This window comes from Tursiops truncatus, chromosome 1 (genome assembly GCF_011762595.2).
Source record: "Tursiops truncatus isolate mTurTru1 chromosome 1, mTurTru1.mat.Y, whole genome shotgun sequence".
In the NCBI taxonomy this organism is placed as follows: Eukaryota; Metazoa; Chordata; class Mammalia; order Artiodactyla; family Delphinidae; genus Tursiops; species Tursiops truncatus.
This window is the reverse complement of record NC_047034.1, coordinates 183,154,122-183,175,838: the sequence shown is the minus strand read 5'-3', so window position 1 is coordinate 183,175,838 and position 21,717 is coordinate 183,154,122. Positions and strand designations below refer to the sequence as shown.

The 21,717-nt window shown below is 66.1% G+C and overlaps 3 protein-coding genes across 21 annotated transcripts in view; 2 read left to right on the top strand and 1 right to left on the bottom strand.

Annotated features, from left to right (window-relative positions):
• Positions 1–1,597: 1,597 nt before the first annotated feature.
• Positions 1,598–14,450, top strand: MIB2 (MIB E3 ubiquitin protein ligase 2). Of its 8 annotated transcripts, none has more exons than XM_073797444.1 (20): positions 1,600–2,155; positions 3,641–3,796; positions 7,537–7,793; positions 7,884–8,055; positions 9,188–9,294; positions 9,365–9,592; positions 9,752–9,894; positions 10,011–10,106; positions 11,084–11,188; positions 11,273–11,435; positions 11,517–11,650; positions 11,755–11,903; positions 11,988–12,144; positions 12,237–12,397; positions 12,500–12,626; positions 12,721–12,954; positions 13,368–13,546; positions 13,624–13,811; positions 13,892–13,957; positions 14,126–14,450. In XM_073797444.1, the coding sequence occupies exons 3-20, from the start codon at positions 7,547–7,549 to the stop codon at positions 14,362–14,364; spliced, it is 2,895 nt and encodes a 964-aa protein (XP_073653545.1). In that variant the 5' UTR covers positions 1,600–2,155; positions 3,641–3,796; positions 7,537–7,546; the 3' UTR covers positions 14,365–14,450. The 8 variants fall into 8 exon arrangements, with proteins under 8 accessions (XP_073653560.1, XP_073653554.1, XP_073653545.1 ...); XM_073797439.1 differs by having other exon boundaries at positions 9,999–10,106; XM_033845235.2 differs by having other exon boundaries at positions 1,600–2,232; positions 9,999–10,106.
• Positions 14,451–15,203: 753 nt separating this feature from the next.
• Positions 15,204–19,198, top strand: MMP23B (matrix metallopeptidase 23B). Of its 4 annotated transcripts, XM_073797490.1 has the most exons (9): positions 15,204–15,756; positions 16,093–16,256; positions 16,425–16,732; positions 16,804–16,943; positions 17,009–17,176; positions 17,561–17,725; positions 17,801–17,911; positions 18,000–18,126; positions 18,203–19,198. In XM_073797490.1, the coding sequence occupies exons 1-9, from the start codon at positions 15,351–15,353 to the stop codon at positions 18,375–18,377; spliced, it is 1,764 nt and encodes a 587-aa protein (XP_073653591.1). In that variant the 5' UTR covers positions 15,204–15,350; the 3' UTR covers positions 18,378–19,198. The 4 variants fall into 4 exon arrangements, with proteins under 4 accessions (XP_073653591.1, XP_033701010.2, XP_073653579.1 ...); XM_033845119.2 differs by having other exon boundaries at positions 15,204–16,256; positions 16,596–16,732; XM_073797478.1 differs by having other exon boundaries at positions 15,204–16,256.
• Positions 19,199–19,302: 104 nt separating this feature from the next.
• The window catches only part of LOC109551057 (cyclin-dependent kinase 11B), a 39,476-nt gene continuing 37,061 nt past the window's right edge, over positions 19,303–21,717 (bottom strand). For all 9 annotated transcript variants that reach the window (XM_073797405.1, XM_033845071.2, XM_033845068.2 and 6 more), the window contains 8 exons: positions 21,224–21,345; positions 20,928–21,033; positions 20,616–20,737; positions 20,430–20,537; positions 20,239–20,355; positions 20,001–20,149; positions 19,730–19,919; positions 19,303–19,645 (listed from right to left, as the gene is read on the bottom strand). In XM_073797405.1, the coding sequence (XP_073653506.1) occupies positions 19,553–19,645; positions 19,730–19,919; positions 20,001–20,149; positions 20,239–20,355; positions 20,430–20,537; positions 20,616–20,737; positions 20,928–21,033; positions 21,224–21,345 (1,007 nt within the window). In that variant the 3' untranslated portion in view covers positions 19,303–19,552. The remainder of the gene's footprint in view (positions 19,646–19,729; positions 19,920–20,000; positions 20,150–20,238; positions 20,356–20,429; positions 20,538–20,615; positions 20,738–20,927; positions 21,034–21,223; positions 21,346–21,717) is intronic.

Genomic DNA, 21,717 nt, shown 5'->3' with positions numbered 1-21,717 from the left:
TGGACTGACTTCAGCAAAATAAGAGAGTAAACTACAAAGGGGTTCCAGGAAACAGGGAATCAACACAGGAAAAAGGCAACAAGTCACGGGGATGACAGCAGAGGAAAGGTCAAGACAGCAGAGCTGTGCGGTGGGTTGAGAAAGCCATCAGTCTGGAGGGAACACGGGCCAGGGGGCTCTGGGAGAGGGGCCTCCAGGAATTAAACAGCTCTAAGGTGTTTGAGCCTTTGCAAAATGTTATTGATAGGCAAGTGGCAAAGAAAACTAGCCACGTAAAAATCTAGGCACAAGAGAAATACTAGGTAAGTAAGAAGGAAAAAAAATGCGGTACAAGATGGAGGCGTGGTTTTACACCGTCACCCGCAAAGAGTCGTGAAAATGTGGGGGTGGGGCGGGCGGGGAGTTGCTTGGAAAGCCTGCTTCCTCCCTTACTTCGGGAAGTCCATAGAAATGTCTGTATTTAATACATCAAAAACTAGCAGTCTCTGGTTGAGAAACGTGGAGGTTTCTGCCAGAGGAAAAGCTGCAAGGGTTGGAAGTATTTGCCCCTGGAGAGACTGGCACGGGACCGCTGTTGTTCACTACGTCTTCAGTTCTGCGTGAATAAAAAACCATGCACTGGCGTGACTTTGATTTTATTTAAAAAACTTAAAAAAATTTTTTTTTATACAGCAGGTTCTTATTAGTTATGTATTTTATACATATCAGTGTATACATGTCAATCCCCATCTCCCAATTCATCCCACCACCACCCCCGCCACTTTCCCCCCTTGGTGTCCATATGTTTTTTCTCTACATCTGTGTCTCTATTCCTGCCCTGTAAATAGGTTCACCTGTACCATTTTTCTAGGTTCCACATATATGCGTTAATATACAATATTTGTTTTTCTCTTTCTGACTTACTTCACTCTGTATGACAGTCTCTAGATCCATCCACGTCCCTACAAATGACCCAACCTCGCTCCTGTTTATGGCTGAGTAATAGTCCATTGTATATATGTGCCACATCTTCTTTATCCATTCGTCTGTCCATGGGCATTTAGGTTACTTCCATGACCTGGCTATTGTAAATAGTGCTGCAATGTACATTGGAGTGCATGTGTCTTTTTTTTTTTTTTTTTTGCGGTACGCGGGCCTCTCACTGCTGCGGCCTCTCCCATCGCGGAGCACAGGCTCCGGACGCGCAGGTCCAGCGGCCATGGCCCACAGGCCCAGCCGCCCCGCGGCACGCGGGATCCTCCCGGACCGGGGCACGAACCCGCGCCCCCTGCATCGGCAGGCGGACCCCCAACCACTGCGCCACCAGGGAAGCCCGCATGTGTCTTTTTGAATTACGTGACTTCGATTATAAAATAAGTCAAGTCAAAAGGAGTTGGCTGTAACAACTTCTCATTTCTACGCCCTGGAGACCCGGCCTAGCGGGTCTCCACGGCAACCGAACGCGTCTCCGAACTCAGCTGCGCCACGTAGGGTAGGGCAAGGGTGACGCACTTCCGCCTCAGGCCCCGCCCCTCCGCGCGAAGGCAAGGCCGCCTGGTTCGCGCATCCCGCGCCCGCGCGTGCGCAGTCTTCGGTAGCCCGGGAGGCTCTGGGTGGCAGTGTACCCGCGCCCTCCGGGCCGCGGCCCCGGGTGGTGAGAGGCCCTAGAGTCGCCACAGCCTGCAGTCCGCATCCCTCTGACGACGTGCGCACACGCTGTCAGACGCGAGCCCATCCCCAGTCAGGCGACGAACAGCCGACCCGAACCCTTCCCGGGAAAGCAGAGCTGGAGGCCCCCCTCTCCCAATCAGGGCGGGACTGGAGCCGTAGCTCACGCCCTCGCCCCCGTTACGTCACGGCGCTGTCTGCCCTCCTGGGAGTTGTGGTTCGGACCCGCCCCCCGGCCACGGTCTTAGCGGGCTGCGGACTACAAGTCCCGGCAGGCCTCGCGGCGGCCCCAGAGCCCCAAGCGCCGGGGGCTTCGGGCGGCCTTGGCCGGTGGGCTCTGGTGCTGCGCGGCGAAGCGGGGCGGCCTGGCTGGTTGGCTGTCTCTGAGCAGCCTAGCTCGCTGGCCGGCCGCCGCACACACTGAGGCCGCAGTCGGCCGGCTGACAGTCTCGGCTCTCTTCAGGCCCCCGGAGCCCCCACGCGAAGCAGGCGGGACGCAAACTTCGGGGCAAGTGGAGGGGTAGACAAGGGCACCAGGGCCGGGGACTGGCAGCGGCGGGGGCCCGGGGCGGCTTCCTGAGGAAGGTGACGAATGACAGGGGCGGGGCGGACCCCAGGGAGTGAGGGGGGAGTCAGTTTCGGGGCGGGCGCCCGGCCCAGCCTGTCCAGCCCCGCCCCCCCCGCAGGCCAGCTGCTCGAGTCCAAGGCTCAGCCCGGGGCCTTGCCGTTCGCCAGCCCTCCGACCCCATCCCCGGCGGCCCCAGACCCCAGGGAGCCCTGCAGGGCAGGAGCCAGGCCCCTGGGGCAGCTCTGGGGTCGTGGTCGTGGGCCCGGGAATGAGCCTGTGGACAGCGGGCGTGTAGATTGTGCGTCTTGGCATGTCCCCGCCGCCGCAGGGTCGGATGGCACAGGGCTTGCGCTGAAGCTCAGCAAGGCTCGAGGCCAGTCCGCAAGTCTCCAGACATCAGGGCTGCAGCCCACCAGTCTCTGGGCGGGCGGGGGGCGTCGGAACAGCTGGACAGGTGAGCTCTTGAGGGGCTCGGATTCTGTCTGATGCTGTGTCAGAGGGTCTTTGCTTGTTTTTGAGCGTGTCTCTGGGGTGGTGGGGTGGTAGATAATCCTGCCTCTCCCTCTGAGCTCAGAGCCAATAGAGGCAATAAGCAAAGGTGCCAGCCAGGGTCCTGGGGGGCCCAGCGGGGCTGGGGATGAGGCAGCGTGAGAGTGGGAGCCCTGGCACAGCTGGTCCTTCCTGGCAGGTGCCCTCGTCTTGCCTTCTCACTTTGGCCTGTTGCTGCAGGTGCAACAAGTATCTGAAGGTTGTGCTCCCGTCCAAGATTGGCCCTGTGCAGTGGCTGGGTCGTGACACCGCAGTCTGCAGGGTGCCTGAGGGCTTCCATCTGGGTGGCCAAGATTTGGGTGATGACCTCCCTCTACTTCCTTCGGGCCTTCCCCCAGCTGGTGTGTTTGTACTGGGCCAAGTCGGGTCTCAGGGCTTCACCTGGTCTCTGAGGGGCCAGACTCCCTGGGCACCCAGGATGGCCACCTCTGCCTTAGCCAGAGCTGCCGCATGACCGGAGACTGTGAGTCACCAAGTCTTGCCAGTTGACTGTGCCACACATGGTGTGGATTTAAACAGCATCACCAGCCCAGCCGGAGGTGCCGGGGAAGGAGTGGCAGCCTCTGGTCGTGAGCAGTCAGCACACAACTTTATTCTTCTCAGTAAAGGCAGTTTGCCAGCTCGCTAGCTAAATGGATTTCATCTTTGCGGCTTGTTGAAGTTTATCCGATGAAATTGTCCAAATAGGGCAAACACCTTATTTCTCTACTGTCCCAATGTGTGCTTTAGAAATAGTTCTGCATTCCAAGAGACGCAAGTTTCTTGTGAAAAGAGAAACTAGTAAACCAACAGAGCAGATCCAGGTGTCCACCTGTTTGGTTGCGATGGTAAATACTAAAAGTGTAAAACTGCCTTTTAAAAACCATGTTTCCCCAGACTTGCTGGCTGGCTACCTGTTTGGTTTGCTGTGTTCTGCGTCGGCAGTCGCTTCTAGTTTCCAACAGGAAATCTTGGTGTCTGAGCAAACCCGTGACCCACGAAAGAGCAGCTAAGCATCCGGGATGCTGACGAGAGGCTGGTGTGTGCTGTAAGGTAAGTGCCGACTGCTCGCACCTGGAGCGCTTCAGGGTCATCGTAAACCCTCATAGTGTCGGCCTCGGGGGGTGCCGGTGCCAGCCAGGGGTGGCCTGTGAGCTCTGAGGAAGACGTTAAAGTACGGCGTTTCTGGCAAAGGAAGAAGAAGGAAGAATTCTTTGGGTGAATTTCGCACTGAAACGGGGGTCCCCTTCCTCCCTAGCCCCTCAGGGTTTCTTCGCTGCCCCCCTGCTCCTGACCCCGATCCATTCCTCGCTGGCCACCCCCTCTCCTCACACCCGGGTGGCACCTTCCGAGGTGAGGTAGTGACCCCTGACACTGGGCAGGCCGGGGACCTGAGGTCACACGGAGCACGAGCGGCCATCTGCTGGGCCCTGGTGACAACAGTGACAAAGACCAAGCACGTGGCGGGAGGAAAGTGGCAGAGAGGCCTGGAAAGCCACCTGGCCTGCTTGACAAGGGTCCTGCTATGCTGTGCCCAAGCGCTGAGGCCCGGGAGCCAGTAGGGCGAGCAGGGAGGCGTCTCTGGGGGCCCTGCTCAGGCCCCAGGCCGGGTGACGCCAGGCTGGGCGCGGGTGCTGCGGCTGAGGGCCAGCCCCGGGCCCCCCAGGGCTGGAGCGTGGAGGGGAGGTGGAGAGGCTCCCAGGCTGTGGGTGCCGCTGGGCGGGCTGCTCCTGTCTTCTCACCGTCCTCCTCAAGGGCCACTGGTCTGCGTGGGAGGAAGCCCGAGACTCAGCGAGTCCTTTTGGCTCTGTCCCCTGTGGGCCTGTGGGCTCCCGGGAGGGGCATCCTTGGGGAGCAGGGAGGCTGCTGGCCAGCACTGGAGAGCTGTCTGGCTGTGCTCAAATAGGGGTGTGAAGGCAGCAGGTGCTGGTCAGAGGTGCTTCTCGCGACAGGCTGGACTTCCCTGGTGCCCCGGGGGAGCCACTGCTGGCTGGGACTTGGTCCTGTTTTCCCACAGGCCCTGCTGGGCGTCCTCCACCCTCTGTTCGCTCTCTGACCATTCCCCTGAGGGCAGAGCCAGGCACTGGGCACACCTGATATCCTGCTCAGGGGGTCCGCTCCCCGTCCCCTGTCTTGATGGAGATGGTTCTGCAGCCTGTGGCCGGTGGGTCTGTAGGCTGCCAAGAGGGTGGGGGTGACAGCTGGCCCGGCAGGCGGAGGGGCTGGGCTCACAGGCAGAAGGCGTGCCACTGGCTGCACAAGGGCCACAGTGCCGGCTCGTGGGACTGGCGTCCTTTCCTGCCCCTTTATCGCAGCGTAGGGCCAGTTTCTGGCCCTGCAGATGGCCTGCCCCTTGCTAGCAGGGGTCTCTCGTTGGGCCTGTCTCCCCACACTTGTTTGGGTCTGTGGTTCCCTGGAACGAGGTCGAGTCTGACTGGCTCAACAGGCGCGCCTGGGAAGGGCGAGAGGCAGCTCAGCACTGCCCACGGGCCACGACCAATTCTGGAGGCTCCCGGCGGGGAGGAGGGCTTGTGCCATCTGGCTGAGGTTGGCAGCCTGACCATGACAGGGCCTGTGCCCTAAGCGGCAGCGCCACCACTAAGCCACTGGGCCACTGGCTCAGGCTGTGCTGCTCTGCCCGAGTCAGACACGTGTGGCATCTGCTGACGGAGAGACACCAAGCAGGAGGCCAAGGCCACACGTGAACGGCCCGCCCTGCGAGGTGGCGGCCCACAGGCCCTCAGCCCTCGTCTGGGGCTCGCTGGCAGTGAAGAGCCACGGGCATTCTCGTGTGGCCTTCTTGCTGTGGCAGGAAGGACGGCGAAGCCCTGGTGCCCCATCTTTGCAGGGGCCAGAGACCACAGAGGGGAGGGTGGCTGGAGGGCGGCAGGAGACGGAGGTGGCATGGCCCCGGGGGGGGGGGGTCAGCCGGCCAGGTGAATGAGCAGCGAGTGGTTTCCCTGAGGAGATTGGCCACCGGGTTGGGAAGGCATGTCCTTTCAGATCGTCCACCTGCGTCTGGAAGCCCTGGCGGTCTTGGGAGGGGTGAGGCAGGAGCGGTCACAGACGCCTGCCCGGGAGGCAGGGGGACTTGCAGAAGCCGAGCTGGCTGAGCAGTTCATGCTGCTGAGAATCTGAGGGTGCTTCACTTGGACCCTAGGCTGGGCATTGACCAGGAGCCTCGCCCTGTGGGCAGTGCCCCTCCCCTGCACACCCTGTGCTGGCGCAGACCTCAAGGTGGGGCTGGACAGACGGTGGCCGTCAGATGACCTGTGGGCTCAGGCCTGGGATTCTGAGTTTTGGGCTGGGGGGGCGGGGTCCAGGTGGAGGGGTGACGTGTGGTTTTCTTGTTGCTGGCTAAGCTCTGGGCTGGCCTGGTGGCCTGTGGCTTCACTGGGCCTCTGGGCGCTAACAGGAACCAGCTGCACCCCAGCCAGCCTCAAGGTCTCCCTCTGGCATCCCAGGAGCTCTGCAGTGGGACTGCTGGGGGCCCCAGGCTAGCGTCTCCCCAGCCTCGGGGTCCCGATGCTGCCTGAGAGCCCGCTCCACTGCAGAGGCTCAGTCTCCAGAGATGGAGCGGCGACTGCCCCCTCCAGTCCTGGAGCCCTGAGCCCTCTCCCGCATCAGGTCCTGTTGATTTAACATCTCAGGCGTTGTCCACATCCATTCATGTTGTAAAAAAATTTATTGAGGAATCACATATACAGGGAGGCCCAGGTCATAAGTGATCCAAGTTAGCAAAGTGAACACGTGTATAATTGGCACCCAGATCAGGAAGTAGCATGTTCCCCTGGGCCCAAGTCCCCCGTGACCGCCTCCGCTGCTGTCTCCCTGACTCTGGTGCCCTGGATTTGTCTGTCCCATTTGTGAACTTTCTATTGGTGGAATCAGGCTCGTGGCTTCTTTCCTTGAATACGCGTCTGTGAGCTTTGCTGTGTGTAGTGCAGTGGTTTGTGCTTTCTTGGAGGTAACTCACGTGTCACGACCCAGTTCACCCTTGAGCACTCGGGGCGGGCGCTGCTGTGAACAACGCCACCTCCGTCAGGGCCTGCCTGGGGTGGCCGGCCGATGCTTCTCGGAGAAGGACCACGCAGCACTGCCCGCTGGGCTGTGGGTGGCAGCAGACCCTGTGTGTGTTAGCTGCTGGGGGCACCTGTTCCAGCGTTGTCCTGTTGTCTCTTGGGTTGTCTGCTTTGTGCATGGGATCTGCAGGCCCTCCTTCCACACTCCAGGTACAGGGCCTCTGTGGCTGGCGTACGTGCTGCTGCCTCTCCAGGCTTAAGTGCCGTCCAGCTTCTCGGTTGGCTACACAGAGAAAGTCTGCTTTCTTCGGGAAGTTTTATTGTCTTACCTTTCATGTTGATGTGTGCAATCCTGGCGGCCCCCTGTACGCCAGCCACCCAGAACCGAATCTGCTAGTGCGGGCAGACCCTCCTCTCAGCCGGGTCTTGTCCCCTGGTTCCCTGGGGACCTGCAGTCCTGTCACCAGGACGTCCCCCACACTTCTGCTCCAGCTCCCCACAGCGGCTGGCAGGCCCTTTTCAAAGAGGTGTCCCACCCTCCCTCCAGGACGGGCCCACCTCTGCTTTTGCAGCTGGTCTCCCGTGCTGCTGGCGGGTGGCCACGTGGGCCCCCTTTGGTCTCTACTGCACAGGCCCCCCTCCAGCCCCAGGGCATTCCCCGTGTTCCACCCCACCCCCGTTCCCCTCCATCTCTCCCTGGAAGCCCTCTCAGAACTGGTGCAAGCCCGTGTGGCCTTCTCGATGTGGCCTGAGGGTGCCCTCTGCCCGCAGGTCTCCCACCATGGAGCCAGACCCCCAGGCGGGCGTGCAGGTGGGCATGCGCGTGGTACGCGGCGTGGACTGGAAGTGGGGCCAGCAGGACGGCGGCGAGGGCGGCGTGGGCACGGTGGTGGAGCTCGGCCGCCACGGCAGCCCTTCGACCCCCGACCGCACGGTGGTCGTGCAGTGGGACCACGGCACGCGCACCAACTACCGCGCGGGCTACCAGGGCGCGCATGACCTGCTGCTCTACGACAACGCCCAGATCGGTGCGCGGGCCCCGGGGGCGGGGCTGGAGGGGGCGGGGCCGGGCAGAGGGGCGGGGCCGCGCGGCGCCCCCTGACGCTGCCCGCCCGCAGGCGTCCGCCACCCCAACATTATCTGCGACTGCTGCAAGAAGCACGGGCTGCGGGGCATGCGCTGGAAGTGCCGCGTCTGCTTCGACTACGATCTCTGCACGCAGTGCTACATGCACAACAAGCACGACGTGGCCCACGCCTTCGAGCGCTACGAGACGGCCCACTCGCGCCCGTGAGTTCCCCTGCCGACCCCGGTGTCCGAGCGGCCTTGGGCCCCGAGGACTGGAGCTGCCTCCCGCTGGCCACTCCCCAGGGTACAGGTCGAGTCCTTCCTGAGCCATTTCCTGGAGGAGTGGCCAGGGTCGTGGTCATGCCGGGGGGCCTGGGCATTGACACCAGTCCCTACCCCCTGCGGAAGGCAACCGTGTCCACCGGGCAGGTCTGCGCAGATGGGTGCGTGAATGGGGCCTTGTCCGGTGTCCCGGGCCCCTCCTAGAGCCAGGCTCCCCAGTGGTCCCCCAGTGCCGCCATGGCCGGGGCGCTGAGGGTGGCCTGCCTGGAGTGGGCTGCCGGCGTCCGCGCCTGTGGAGGTGCTGTTGGCCTGGCTGGCAGGCTCCCTTGCTGTGGTCGGGGTGGGGGGACCAGGCCGGGGAGGAGTCCACTGGGCTGCGTGGGTGCCCAGAGGTGCACCCCTGTTCCCTGCACTGTTGCCCTCGCCTCCTTGACACCCCCCACACACGGAGGGGAGGGGTGTGCTCCACGTCCCAGCCGCCCCTGGCCAATGTGGGAACCAGGATCAGCTGTCCGGGCGCCTCAGGCCAAGCCGGCCCTGCTCACTCCTCTGCTTCCCACGTGCTGAGCTTCCCTGGGCCAGGCCGTGCGCTGAGCTCTGGGGTCAGCTCTAACGGGAGGTAGCAGGTCTGGCGTGAGCGCACGTAGAGGGGGTGTGGTGAGGGTGGGCCTGGGGCGCCCTTCTCGCCTGACATCGTGAAAGGTCCCCCAGGGACTTCCCTGGCAGTCCGGTGGTTAGGACTCTGCATTCTCACTGCCGAGGGTGCGGGTTCAATCCCTGGTCGGGGAATTAAGATCCCACAAGCTGCACGGCGTGGCCAAATTGAAAAAAAAAAAAAGAAAGGTCTCCTGGAGGGATCTGGGCCGCAGCCCCACTCTAGGCCCAGAGTGTGGAGGGCATTGACCTGTGGGACCAGTTGCTCCGGGGGGAGGGAGAGCTGGGCCTGGGAGCTGGCGGCGCCCCATCCTTTAGATTCCAGGGCTGGGAGTGGAGGAGCAAGGCTGGCAGAGCCGGTCGCCTGCTCTGTTGCACGGTTGCTCCCATGGCCTGGGACCCACTCTTCCTCTCGTAGGGTCACGCTGAGTCCCCGCCAGGGCCTCCCAAGGATCCCGTTAAGGGGCATCTTCCAGGGAGCGAAGGTGGTTCGGGGCCCCGACTGGGAGTGGGGTTCGCAGGATGGTGAGTGGGGTCCAGGGTGGGAAGGTGGGGGCTGGGCTGCCACTGGCCATGGCTCATCCCCGTGGCGCAGGCTTAGTCTGCTGGTGGGGCCACTGTCTCCCAGGAGGGGAAGGGAAGCCGGGCCGAGTGGTGGACATCCGTGGCTGGGATGTGGAGACGGGCCGGAGTGTGGCCAGCGTGACATGGGCCGACGGCACCACCAACGTGTACCGCGTGGGCCACAAGGGCAAGGTGGACCTCAAGTGTGTGGGCGAGGCAGCTGGCGGCTTCTACTACAGGGAGCATCTCCCGAGGCTCGGTATGGGCGGGCCCCACTGACACCCACCCGGTTGCTCTCTGTCCTGGCTGAGCCTCAGCGGCAGCCCTGCGCCAAGGGTGGCCTGTGAAGTCACTGAGGGGAGGGGAGGGGTGGGGGCGGAGGGACCCTTGTGAGCCGGGCCTGCCACCTCGTTCCCAGGCAAGCCTGCAGAGCTGCAGCGCAGGGTGAGTGCTGACGGCCAGCCCTTCCAGCACGGGGACAAGGTCAAGTGTCTGCTGGATGCAGACATCCTGAGGGACATGCAGGAAGGCCACGGCGGATGGAACCCCCGGATGGCCAAGGTGAGCCGCCCCACCTGCCAAATCCCCATGCCCCCCCCTCCCCACATCCTCTGGACCCCCGCCCTCGTGCTCCACCTGGCCACAGCCTCCGTGACCCGCCGCAGTGTATCGGACAGATGGGCACCGTACACCGCATCACGGACCGCGGGGACGTGCGTGTGCAGTTCGGCCACAAGACCCGCTGGACCTTCCACCCTGGGGCGCTCGTCAAGGTGCATGGGGGCCGGGCCGAGCCCCTCTGCTCGCTTCCGTGCCCCCCCCCAGCGTGCTGGCTTGGCCCTGGGAGTGCCTCCCTCGGGCCCTGAAGGAAGAGGGGAGGGCATGGTGGGGTCCAGAGGAGACTAGGTCCAAGGAGAGGGGACCCTGGTGTGAGGCACGGGGGTGGGGGCCGCGGGGAGCTGTTGGAAGCCGGGGCAGCAGGTCAGGCGCGAACATCCGTTCTGAGGGCCAGAGGGGCCTCTGCAGCCTCACAGGCAGGAGGTGGCGGGTTGGGGTACTTTCTTAGGAGGGCGGGGTGGGTGTGGTGAGAGCTGTCTGGGAAGCAGTATCCCTTGGATGAGGGATGGAGGGGGTGGGGGGCAGCGGCGTGTCCAGTGATGGTACCTGGGCGGGGGCAGCGCCAGCACTCGGCTCTGGGACTGCTGGGGCACATCTGCCTTCAAGGATGGGGGATGGTGGGGTCATAGGACAGGTGGTTTGTAGAGTGATCTCTGTACCCACGAGGGCACGGGTGAGGAGTGAGTTGCTAGGAAAGGTTTGGGGGTGGGGGAGATGCAGCCCTGACGCCCTCTGTGCTGTTCTGGCCTGGCCCCTGGTCATGCTGTGGGCCCCCCTCCCCCGAGCCAGGCTAGTCTGGTCTTGGCTGTGCTGCCCGCTCCCCGTCAGTGTGCAGGGACAGGCCCACCCTGGCCTGCACCCCCCCCCCCCCACGCTGGCTTCTGTCCCGTCTAGATGCTGATGTCCGCTGCCTCTCTGGCTGTCACCCGCATGGCTCTGAGGCTAGGCCAGCAAGGGCTGCCCTGGTGACCTGTTGCCCTTATCGGGCCAGACCCTCCGGCTGTGCTTTCGGGCAGGGGCTGGGGTCCTGTCCAGGCCTGTCCTGTGGAGCTGGGTGGGGGTGCTCTCCTGCTCTATGACCCCAGGCAGCCACACCTGCCGGGGGCCCCTCACATGCTTCTCTGTCACTCAGCACAACTCCTGCTCGGTGGGTGACGTTGTGCGGGTCATTGACGACCTCGACATGGTGAAGCGGCTGCAGGCCGGGCATGGCGAGTGGACAGATGACATGGCCCCCGTGAGTCCCTCAGCCCTGCCTCCCCACCCCCAGCTCCCTCGCCCCTGGGAGGCCCACCTGCGACCCTGCCCTCTCCCCACCCAGGCTCTGGGCCACATCGGGAGAGTACTGAAGGTTTTCGGAGATGGGAACTTGGGTGTGCTGGTCAGCGGTAAGCTGTGGACCTTCAGCCCCTCCTGCCTGGTGGCCTACCGGCCTGAGGAGGACGCCAACCTGGACGTGGCCGAGCGCGCCCGGGAGAACAAAAGTGAGGGCATCCAGCGCGGGCGGCTGGTGGGGGGCGGGGCCGCCCCTGGCCACCACCGAACCTCAGCCCTGCCCTCCCCAGGCTCCCTGAGTGTTGTCCTGGACAAGCTTCGAGCCCAGAAGAGTGACCTGGAGCACCCGGGGAGGCTGGTGGTGGAGGTGGCCCTGGGCAACGTGGCCCGGGCTCTGGACCTACTGCGGCGGCACCCGGAGCAGGCAAGTTCCTGAGACCAGCCCCCGCCGCCCCCACCCCCGCCCCGGCCCCACCAGCCCCAGCGGGAGGGGCGGGGCCGGGGGCTAACTCTCTGCCCTCCCGGCAGGTGGACACCAAGAACCATGGCAGGACCGCCCTGCAGGTGGCTGCCTACCTAGGCCAGGTGGAGCTGGTGCGGCTGCTGCTGCAGGCTCGGGCGGGCGTGGACCTGCCGGACGACGAGGGCAGCACGGCGCTGCACTACGCGGCGCTGGGGTGAGGCCTGGCCGGGGCGCGGGGGGCCGGGCCTGCAGGTCCAGCCAGTGGGCACAGCGCCCCTCCTGCTTCCTCTCCCGCCAGGAACCAGCCCGAGGCCGCCCGGGTGCTCCTGAGCTGGGGTTGCGGGGCCAACACTCTTAACGGCACCCGGAGCTCGGCGCTGCACGTGGCCGTGCAGAGGGGCTTCCTGGAGGTGGTGAGGGTCCTCTGTGAGTGCGGCTGTGACGTCAACCTGCCCGTGAGTGCTGGGTCCCCTGGCCCTATCCCTGGGGTCAAGGAGGCAGTGGCCAAGATCTTCTTGCCAAGTGATCACTGGCCCACCACCGGCAGGACGCCCATGCTGACACGCCCCTGCACTGTGCCATCTCGGCGGGCACTGGCGCCAGCGGCATCGTGGAGGTCCTCACCGAGGTGCCGGGCATCGACGTCACTGCCACGAACAGCCAAGGCTTCACCCTGCTGCACCATGCGTCCCTCAAAGGCCACACACTGTGAGTTTGGGGTGGACGCATAGCCAGCAGCCAGGTCCTGCGGTGCTGCCGGGCCACTCTGGGGTCACCCCTGACCCCAGACGCGTCTCCCTGCTCCCGCAGAGCTGTCAGAAGGATTCTGGTGCGGGCCCGGCAGCTGGTGGATGCCAAGAAGGAGGATGGGTTCACAGCGCTGCACCTGGCCGCCCTGAACGACCACAGGGAGGTGGCCCAGGTTCTCATCCGAGAGGTGTGGACGCAGGGTCCTGGGCGGGCCCGGGGACCGGGGTGTCAGGGCCCACCAGGGTCCCTGGGCTGAGCCTGTACCCCCCCACACCCCCCAGGGCCATTGTGACGTGAATGTTCGCAACCGTAAGCTCCAGTCCCCGCTGCACCTGGCTGTGCAGCAGGCCCACGTGGGGCTGGTGCCGCTGCTGGTGGACGCTGGCTGCAGCGTCAATGCCGAGGACGAGGAGGGGGACACAGCTCTGCATGTGGCACTGCAGCGTCACCAGCTGCTGCCCCTGGCGACTGATGGGGCCGGGGGGGACCCAGGGGCCTTGCAGCTGCTGTCAAGGGTGAGGAAGCGTGACTCTGGGTGCTTGAGAGGTGGGCCGTGGCACCTGGCTGCAGGCCCCTGGGTCCACTGCCCACCTCCACCTTCGGGGACAGCCCTGACCAGGCCCTCTCAGCCCGGGCCGCAGTGGTTTGCGGGCGGTGTCTTCTGCGACCCCAGTCACCGCCGTGTGGCCAGTGTTCCTGAGATTCTGTGCTTCAGACCAGCCTGGGAAAGGGGGTGGGGTGCCGTATGGGCGGGGGTCGTGTGTCAGGACCCGGGCTCCTCTGCTGGCAGGGGCCTTTACCCGCCTGCCTCTGGCGGCTCCGGGGGTCTCGGGCGGGGCCCAGGTCTCTGAAGCCCGGTGCCAGCCCAGCTCCCTCCAGGCCAGTGTTCCCAGGCGCCCACCCTCACGTCGTCTGTCCTGCCACCCAGCTACAGGCCTCGGGCCTTCCGGGCAGCACGGAGCTGACGGCGGGCGCGGCGGTCGCCTGCTTCTTGGCGCTGGAGGGCGCCGACCTGAGCTACGCCAACCACCGCGGCCGGAGCCCGCTGGACCTGGCAGCTGAGGGCCGCCTGCTCAAAGCCTTGCAGGGCTGTGCCCAGCGCTTCCGGTGAGCAGGCGGGGCCGGGGGCCGGGGGCGGGCCGCCCGCAGCCCTGGACCTTTTCAAGCCCCTTCTGCCCACGCAGGGAGCGGCAGGCTGGCGGCGGCGGGGGCGCGGCCCAGGGCCCAAGGCTGGCGCTCAGTGCCCCCAACACTGTTACCAACCTGCACGTCACTGCGCCGTCCGGGCCCGAGGCCGCTGAGTGCCTGGTGTGTTCGGAGCTGGCGCTGTTGGTGCTGTTCTCGCCTTGCCAGCACCGCACGGTGTGTGAGGGTGAGTGCAGGGGGCAGGGGCGGGGCGGGGGTGCGGCGACCGGGCTGGGGGGCCTCGCTCAGCCGTGCCCTCCCCCGCAGAGTGCGCCCGCAGGATGAAGAAGTGCATCAGGTGCCAGGCGGTCATCGTCAAGAAGCTGCGCCCAGGTGGGGCTCGGCGCCCCCCCCCCCCCCCCCCCCCCCGTGTGGGCCGCTGCACGTCGCCCCACGGTTCACGGCTCCGTCCCCTGTCGTGGCCCACGCTCCTACCCGCGGTTCTCCCCCAAGCCCCGGGCCTCCACAGCCCCTGCCTCTGACCGGGACCCCTTCCCGCAGACGGCACGGAGGTGGTCAGCGCCGCCCCCGCCCCCGGCCCACCGCGGCAGCTGGTGGAGGAGCTGCAGAGCCGCTACCGGCAGATGGAGGAGCGCATCACCTGCCCCATCTGCATCGACAGCCACATCCGCCTCGTGTTCCAGTGCGGTCACGGCGCCTGCGCGCCCTGCGGCGCTGCGCTCAGCGCCTGCCCCATCTGCCGCCAGCCCATCCGCGACCGCATCCAGATCTTCGTGTAGCCCGCGCCCCCTGCCTCGTCCGGGGCCACGCCCCGCGACCGCCTTCGCAAGCCCCTACTCTGTATTTTATAAAAAGATTAATGGACTTTGCGCCTGGTTGCCTGCCTGGGGCAGGGCCGTGGGTCCCCCACCCCGGACCATCCCGACCTGGCCTCTTCCGCCGTTGGCCCGGCGCTGGGCTTTGCGCTTCGGCCAGAGGCCCCGCCTGGCCCCTCCCGACCTGCGTGTCCTGCTCTTCTTCCCAGGACTCACGGGTTCAGAGTCCTGCCAGGATCCCGGTCTCTGGGCCAGAAAGGATGGGGCCCGGGCTCGCGGTGTCGTCCAAGAACACTGGTTGGACCGAAACCCCAGCAGCGCCTCCTCCCTGCGCCTGGGGCGGGCTGTGGAGACGGCAGACTTTGGCCAAAGCAGAACCCGGCCTCGTGGCGGGCTGTGCAGTCCTGGCTAAGCGGGGAGTTGGGCGAGGCCTCCGATTCGAGCCAGAAGCCCCGGCAGGGTTTCAGGACCACTGAGTGTGGGAGGTGGAACGCGGACCTGGGGAGTAGGGCAGAGCACAGGACAGAGACGGTCGGTGTGTCGGCGCAAGCGTGTAGCCGTGGGGGAGGCGGGCACTGCCCTGGTCTGGGCCCTGCGGCCGGGCGCTTTCCAAGAACCGCCGAAGTGCTCCCCCGGAGCCTCAAGGCTGCCAGCCAGCCACTTGGCGCTGACCCCGCTGGCCCGGCGCGCCACTGTCACTCTGGGCTCAAGGCCTGGGTGGAGAACAGGGAGGGCCAGACCCCCTCCCCTCCCCGCCCCCGCGCCTCCTCTGGCTCGGCCCAGCCCCCACCCCATCTCCCCTCCCCCCGGCCACTCCGCCCCGGCGGGAGGCCCGTCCCACCCAGGATCCCGGTTCCCCAAGCCCAGAGGCGCCCTCGCCTACATCCCGCCTGGCTTAGCTCCTCAGTCAGGCATGACCTGAAAGTCGTCCCGTCGAGTCTCCCGCCCCCATGACACCCGGTGCCCCAGCCCCAACCCAGGACCGTTCAGACTTCGGCCCTGCGCGCGCTCGGCAGGCAGCGCCTGGTGGAGATTCCTGCGGCGCCCCCCCCCCCCCCGCGCTCCCCCGCCCCTCGTGCGCTGTCCCTGTCGCCCTCCATGGGTCCTTCCGCTGGCCCCTGCAGGTCCTCCTCCCTCCTGGCACCCCAAGCCTTGCTCCGCAGGCGCCTCCTTCTCCCTCTTCCTCAGCCCGGTACTCACTTGCCACGTCCCCTCCCGTCGCATCCCTCCCCTCTCGTGGGGTCCCTGTCAGCCAGCGCCTGCAGGGGACTTGTCCCGAGCTGGCCGGGATGCAGGTCCCACTGCCGGGTCTCATCCGGTGCCCAGGGGCACTCCGTTTGGGAGAGAAGCTGCCAGGTCAGTCCACTCTCAGCGAGTCTGGGGACCCGGCTGACCACTCCTGCCTAAGCCCAGGCCCCCGGTGTCCGTCCCTTCCCTGGCGTCCAGGGCCCTCCTCGCAACACCACCCCCACCCCCGCCAAGTGACCCCGCCCAGTTGGCCCTGCCCAGGCCACCGCCACCGACCCACAGGCCCGGGTCCCCGCACCCCAGGCTGGAGGTGTCGGGGGTGCTCCCGACAGCAGGCGGCCAGCTGGTTCCCTTCGGGGCAGCCGCGCGCCCTCCCCCTCAGGGCTGTAACCCGAGCCGCCGCCGCGCTGCCCCGCCGCCTGAGCCCCGACAGCGATTCCGCAGGCGCCATGGGCCGCGGGGCCTGCGTCCCCTCAGCGGCGTCGGGGGCCCACGACCGGGCCCGCCTTCTCGGAGCCGTGCTGGGCGCGCTGTGCCTCCTCCCCACGCTCGTGCTGCTGGCCCGGCCGGGGGCCTTGGGGAACCGGCCCGTGGCGAGCGCAGCGCAGGTGAGAGGGCGCGGGAGCGGGCGAGTCGGCCCCGGCTGACCGTCCGGGCCTGAGTCGGCGAGTCCGCGTCCGTTGAAGGGGGGGTGGGGGGGCAGCATCTGCCGGCAGCTCCGCCCACTCCGACCTGGCCTGTTTTTAGCAACGTTTTTCTTTCTGGCTGTTAAGTAGCTCTGGCTCGGGGTGGAAAACCAGAAAATGCCGAAAGACAAAGGAGTCCCTCCCTGGAGAGAGCGCCAGCGCTCCCTGGAGCGCGCGCCCTCCCATCCTTCGAGGTCCATTTCCTCGCGGCTTGGGGACAGTCCCTGCTGCCTCCCCACGGGGCACTTGCTTCCCTCGAAGGGAGACGCTGTGCCCCCGACCGCGGGTGTGCTCACCACCCCAAGCCTTGGCCCGCCGCACCCCCCAGCGCCCCGCAGACGCCGCTACACGCTGACCCCGACCCGGCTGCACTGGGACCACTTCAACCTCACATACAGGTGCGACCCTGGCCCTGGGGGGGGGGGCGGTGCTGCCTGGCTGCCACCCCTGACCATGACCCCCACCCCAGGATCCTCTCTTTCCCGAGGAACCTGCTCAGCCCCAGAGAGACCCGGCGGGGCCTGGCCGCCGCCTTCCGCATGTGGAGTGACGTGTCCCCCTTCAGCTTCCGCGAGGTGGCCCCTGAGCAGCCCAGCGACCTCCGCATAGGTGGGCGCCGTGCCCCCAGTCCCCGCCCCGCCCCAAGGCCCCCTTTCAGCCCCGTGCTCCTGCAGGCTTCTACCCGGTCAACCACACGGACTGCCTGGTCTCCCCGACGCACCACTGCTTCGACGGCCCCACGGGCGAGCTGGCCCACGCCTTCTTCCCCCCGCACGGCGGCATCCACTTTGACGACAGCGAGTACTGGGTCCTGGGCCCCACACGCTACAGCTGGAAGAAAGGTGACGCCGGCCTGGCCTCCCGTGGGGCCCTCGCACCACGGGCGGGCACAGCGGGAGGGCTTTGGGGGTGTCATGGCTGGGATTTGGGATCAGGGAGGCGGGCAGGGGCAGGCTGGGAGGAGGTGGTAAGCCTGGGTTCCGGGAGCCCTGAAGCCCCCTCCCCCCACACCGCTGGAGCCCGAGCTGGAGCTGCATTCCTGGGGGCCAGCTCACCACCTCGCCAGCCTGGAACACACTTATCTTCCCACGGCTGCCCGAGGGAGGCTCCCGGCACTGCAGCAGCTGTTCGGGCCTCGGGGGCAAGGCCGGCGGGCGGCGGGCGGGGGGGTGGGGGGCGGCGGAGGGCTGGGCCGGGTCCCGGGCGCTGACCGGCGGGGCCCGCAGGCGTGTGGCTCACCGACCTGGTGCACGTGGCGGCCCACGAGATCGGCCACGCGCTGGGCCTGATGCACTCGCAGCACGGCCGGGCGCTCATGCACCTCAACGCCACGCTGCGTGGCTGGAAGGCGCTGTCGCAGGACGAGCTGTGGGGGTTGCACCGGCTCTACGGTGAGTGCGGGACCGGGCCGGGCGGGGCCAGGGGCCGGGGCGGGCGGGCCCTGAGTCCAGGCTGCCCCCCTGCAGGCTGCCTGGACCGGCTGTTCGTGTGCGCGTCCTGGGCGCGGAGGGGTTTCTGCGACGCCCGCCAGAGGCTCATGAAGAGGCTGTGTCCCAGCAGCTGCGACTTCTGCTACGGTGAGCTTGGATGTCAGGCACCGGCCTGCCTCCGGCCAGGGCGCCAGGTACTGATGTGGCCTCCGCCCCCCCCACCCTGTATGAGCAGAGTTCCCCTTCCCCACGGTGGCTGCCACCGCACCGCCCCCCAGGACCAAAACCCGGCTGGTGCCCGAGGGCAGGAATGTGACCTTCCGCTGCGGCCAGAAGATCCTCCACAAGAAAGGCAAAGTGTAGTGAGTGACCCTGCCTGGGCGCCCGAGGGTGGGCGGGGGACTCGGGACCCTGCCCAGCCCTCCGCCCTCCCCGCAGCTGGTACAAGGACCAGGAGCCCCTGGAGTTCTCCTACCCCGGCTACCTGGCGCTGGGCGACGCGCACCTGAGCATCATCGCCAACGCCATCAACGAGGGCACCTACACGTGCGTGGTGCGCCGGCGGCAGCACGTGCTCAGCACCTACTCCTGGCGCGTCCGCCTGCGGAGCTGAAGGCCGCCCGCAGGGCTGAGGATGCCGATAAAGCAGTTTCTCGCTCACGTCTCCTGGCCCTTTCTTGGGAGGGTGGGCGGCCAGTCTTGGCCCACGGGGTGCGGAGCCTGCAGCCGGTTCCTTGCAGGGAGGATGCCGTCCACAGAGACAGGCCGAGACGGGCTTCTCCAGGCCAGGCCTGGAACAGTGGGTAACGCGAGGCCCAGGCGCCAGCAGCATCACCAGGGCCAGCGCGCTGAGCCAGTGGGGCCGGGGGTCTCGCGTGGGCTCAGGGCTGGGAAGGGGGTGGGCCCTGTGGCTGCAAGGCCTCCCTGAAGGGAGTCGGGTGAGCGCGGGCAGCGTGTGTGTGTCGGGGAGGCTGGCGGTGCCCGCAGGAGGAACTAGCTCGGTGCAGCTGGGGGCCCCGGGCAGTGACAAGTCCCCTTCTGCCCAAGCGACACTGTGTCCAGCCAGACCAGTAGCTGGAGGACTCGCGGGCTGCAAAGAGCTGAGCCCACGGAGACTGCCTTTCCCCCCTCCCTCCCTGAGTGTAGGGGCTGGGGCTCCCCCCGCACCCCGGGGAGGCCCAGGACCCAGCACAGGACCAGCCCCTTAAAGAAGGAAATGCCAGACCTTTTCTCCAAGAATATTTTACTACATCTTAAAACACGTAACCACCTTGTACAAAAACCCGCTGTGGCTGCGAGCTCGCACGCCTGGCTCTGGGGCCCTGGGTGAGAGGCAGGAAGGTGCTGGAGCAGCAGCCTGAAGATTAAGAAGTACCAAACCCCCCCGCAGCTCTGTTCCCAGTCGTGGCCAGCACCCGACTGGGGTGGCCGCCGGTGGTCACCGTGGCTGAGTGTGTGTGTGTGGGTGTACGGATGCCCGCCCTCTCCTCGCAGGGCAAGTCCGATACATCTGAAAAAACACAGCCTTTCGTCCCACGACAAGGAAAACGTGATTTAATTCTACAAATTTACAAACCAAGATAAAGTGAAAACATGGAAAACCCCACGAGGCCAGCAGCCAGTCCTAGACTCGAGGTCGCGTCCACGGCAGCCCCGTGGCAGTGGCGGCCCCTGATCAGGGCAGGACGGGGGTCTGGACCCAGACGTCGCCTCCAGTGTCTGCCGCTGTCCCAGCTGGGCCTCAGCGGTTGGCGCTCCCCAAGGTGGGTCCGGGGTCAGCTCTGAGCCTCAGAACTTGAGGCTGAAGCCTGGGCCCGCGGCCGAGGCCCCCTGGTTTGTGGTTGTGAGGTGGAAGCCCGTCTCCTTCAGGTCGTCGTCACCCTGTGGATACAGCGGCTTCGTGGGGCCCCGGCCGGGCCAACCCCGCCTTGGCGACCCCGCTCCTCCCACCAGCCCGCCCCTCACCAGCTGGCTGTAGCCCAGGCCTCCCTCTGGGGGCCGGGGGCTGGTGCCCCGCTTCACCCTCTGCTGTTCGCTCTTGGCGGGCCATGTGGGGAACATGGAGGGGTCGATGGGGAGGGGTGTCTCGCGGAAATACTCGTGCTTGAGGCCATCCTCTGCGCTGACCCTCCGTCCAGGGAAGTAGGTCAGAAACCTGGGAGAACAAGGCACTTGGCAGGGGCGGGGCTGGGCGGGGAGGAGGCGGGCTGAGGGTGGGGTGCAGGGAGGGACGCACTTGTTCATGAGGTCGAAGCCCTGGTCTGAGAGCAGAGCCCCGAAGCGCTTGCGGAGGTTGTTATACGGGTACTCGGTGAAGGTCATCTTCTTGACTGCGGGGAGGTCATTGTAGCCGGGCCAGATTTTCTCACTGGGGGTCCCCAGGTCCTGAAACAGGGCGGCGTCTCAAATAGCCGGGCCCTGCAGGGAAGGGTCACCTGGCCCGGGCGCCTGCACACGTCCCCAGGGGCACCCACCTTGAACACTTTGTTGATTTGATCGATTTCCGACTTCCCAGGGAACAGCGGCTTCTGAGTCAGCAGCTCCCCAAAGATGCAGCCCACCGACCACATGTCCACGGCCGTGGAGTACTCCTGGGGGTCAGGAAGCACTCAGGGGGCTGGCGGGTCAGGGCGCCCAGGGCACGCTCCTGCACACCCACACTCACCTTGGCGCCGAGCAGCAGCTCGGGGGCACGGTACCACAAGGTCACGACCACCGGGGTGTAGGCCTTCAGAGGGGACCCATACTCCCGCGCCAGCCCGAAGTCCCCCACCTGTGAGGACAGAGGGCGGGCTGTGGGCGGCTCCATGCCTGGGAGCGGGCCGCTCCCCGAGCCGCCCGCAGGGCTCACCTTGAGGATGCCGGCATGGCTCAGCAGCAGGTTGGACGTCTTGAGGTCTCGGTGCAGGATCCAGTTGTCGTGCAGGTGCTTCACTCCACGCAGCAGCTGGATCATCAGGGTCTTCACCTCTCCTGGATGGCAACAGGTCAGCACGCGGCTGGTGCCCCGGGTCTTCGGCTGCCTCAGCAGCCACCAAGCTTCCCGGCACCCGGGCGCTCACACACACGCAGCGCGACAGGGTCAGAGTCCAGGTCAGCACTCCCGCCCCGGGCGACCTGAGCACAGCACGTCCCTCAGGGGGACCCGGGCGTAGGGCCCTACCCGGCAGGAAGGGCTGCTTCATGGTCTCCATGAGGCTCTTGAGGTCGTGCTCCACGTAGTTCATCACGATGTAGATCTTGTCCATGTTGCTGCCCACGACGATTTCCTAGGAAACGACAGCAGGTCCCATGGCCCGGGGGTCCCAGGCTGGCCCTGCCGCCGCCAGCTCTCCCAAGAGACCTGAAATCCCGGGGCCCAGACGCTGGGTGACAACAGGGATCTCCTAAGTGCGACGGCCACCGGGGTGTAGCACTTGGGGGCCCCGCGGGGCAGAGGCGCGTGGCCGGCGGCCTCACCCTGACGGTGACGATGTTGGGATGCTGCGCCTTGAGGATGGTGTTGATCTCCCTCAGCGATGTGATCGGGAAGCCTTCCTTCTCTTTCTCCATCTTTAGCCGCTTTAGAGCCACGATTTCATCTGAAAAGAAAGCAACGGGAAGACCCAACGTTGAGCAAACGTTCTTCCACCCACACATTCTTCCTGTTTCATCGCTGTTCCCCCACGATCACGGGACATGGCCAACCGGCCTCCCCCAGGTGCTCAGAGCCTCGACTGCTGCTCTGAGGCCCCGCCAAGGGTGCACACCTGCCTGAGGCTGCAAGCAAGCAACACAGAGCCTCACGGTCAGGCCGCCTTCTGGCCTCTGAAGGCGCCGAGGGGCCAGCTGCTCAGGTGCAGCAGTCAGATGAGGCAAGGCTGAGGCCCAGCACCGGGGGGGGGCGACGACCAGGATAGTAGGAACCTATACCCAGCGACCCTGACACTGAAGGTGCCGGCGCTCCGCGGTGC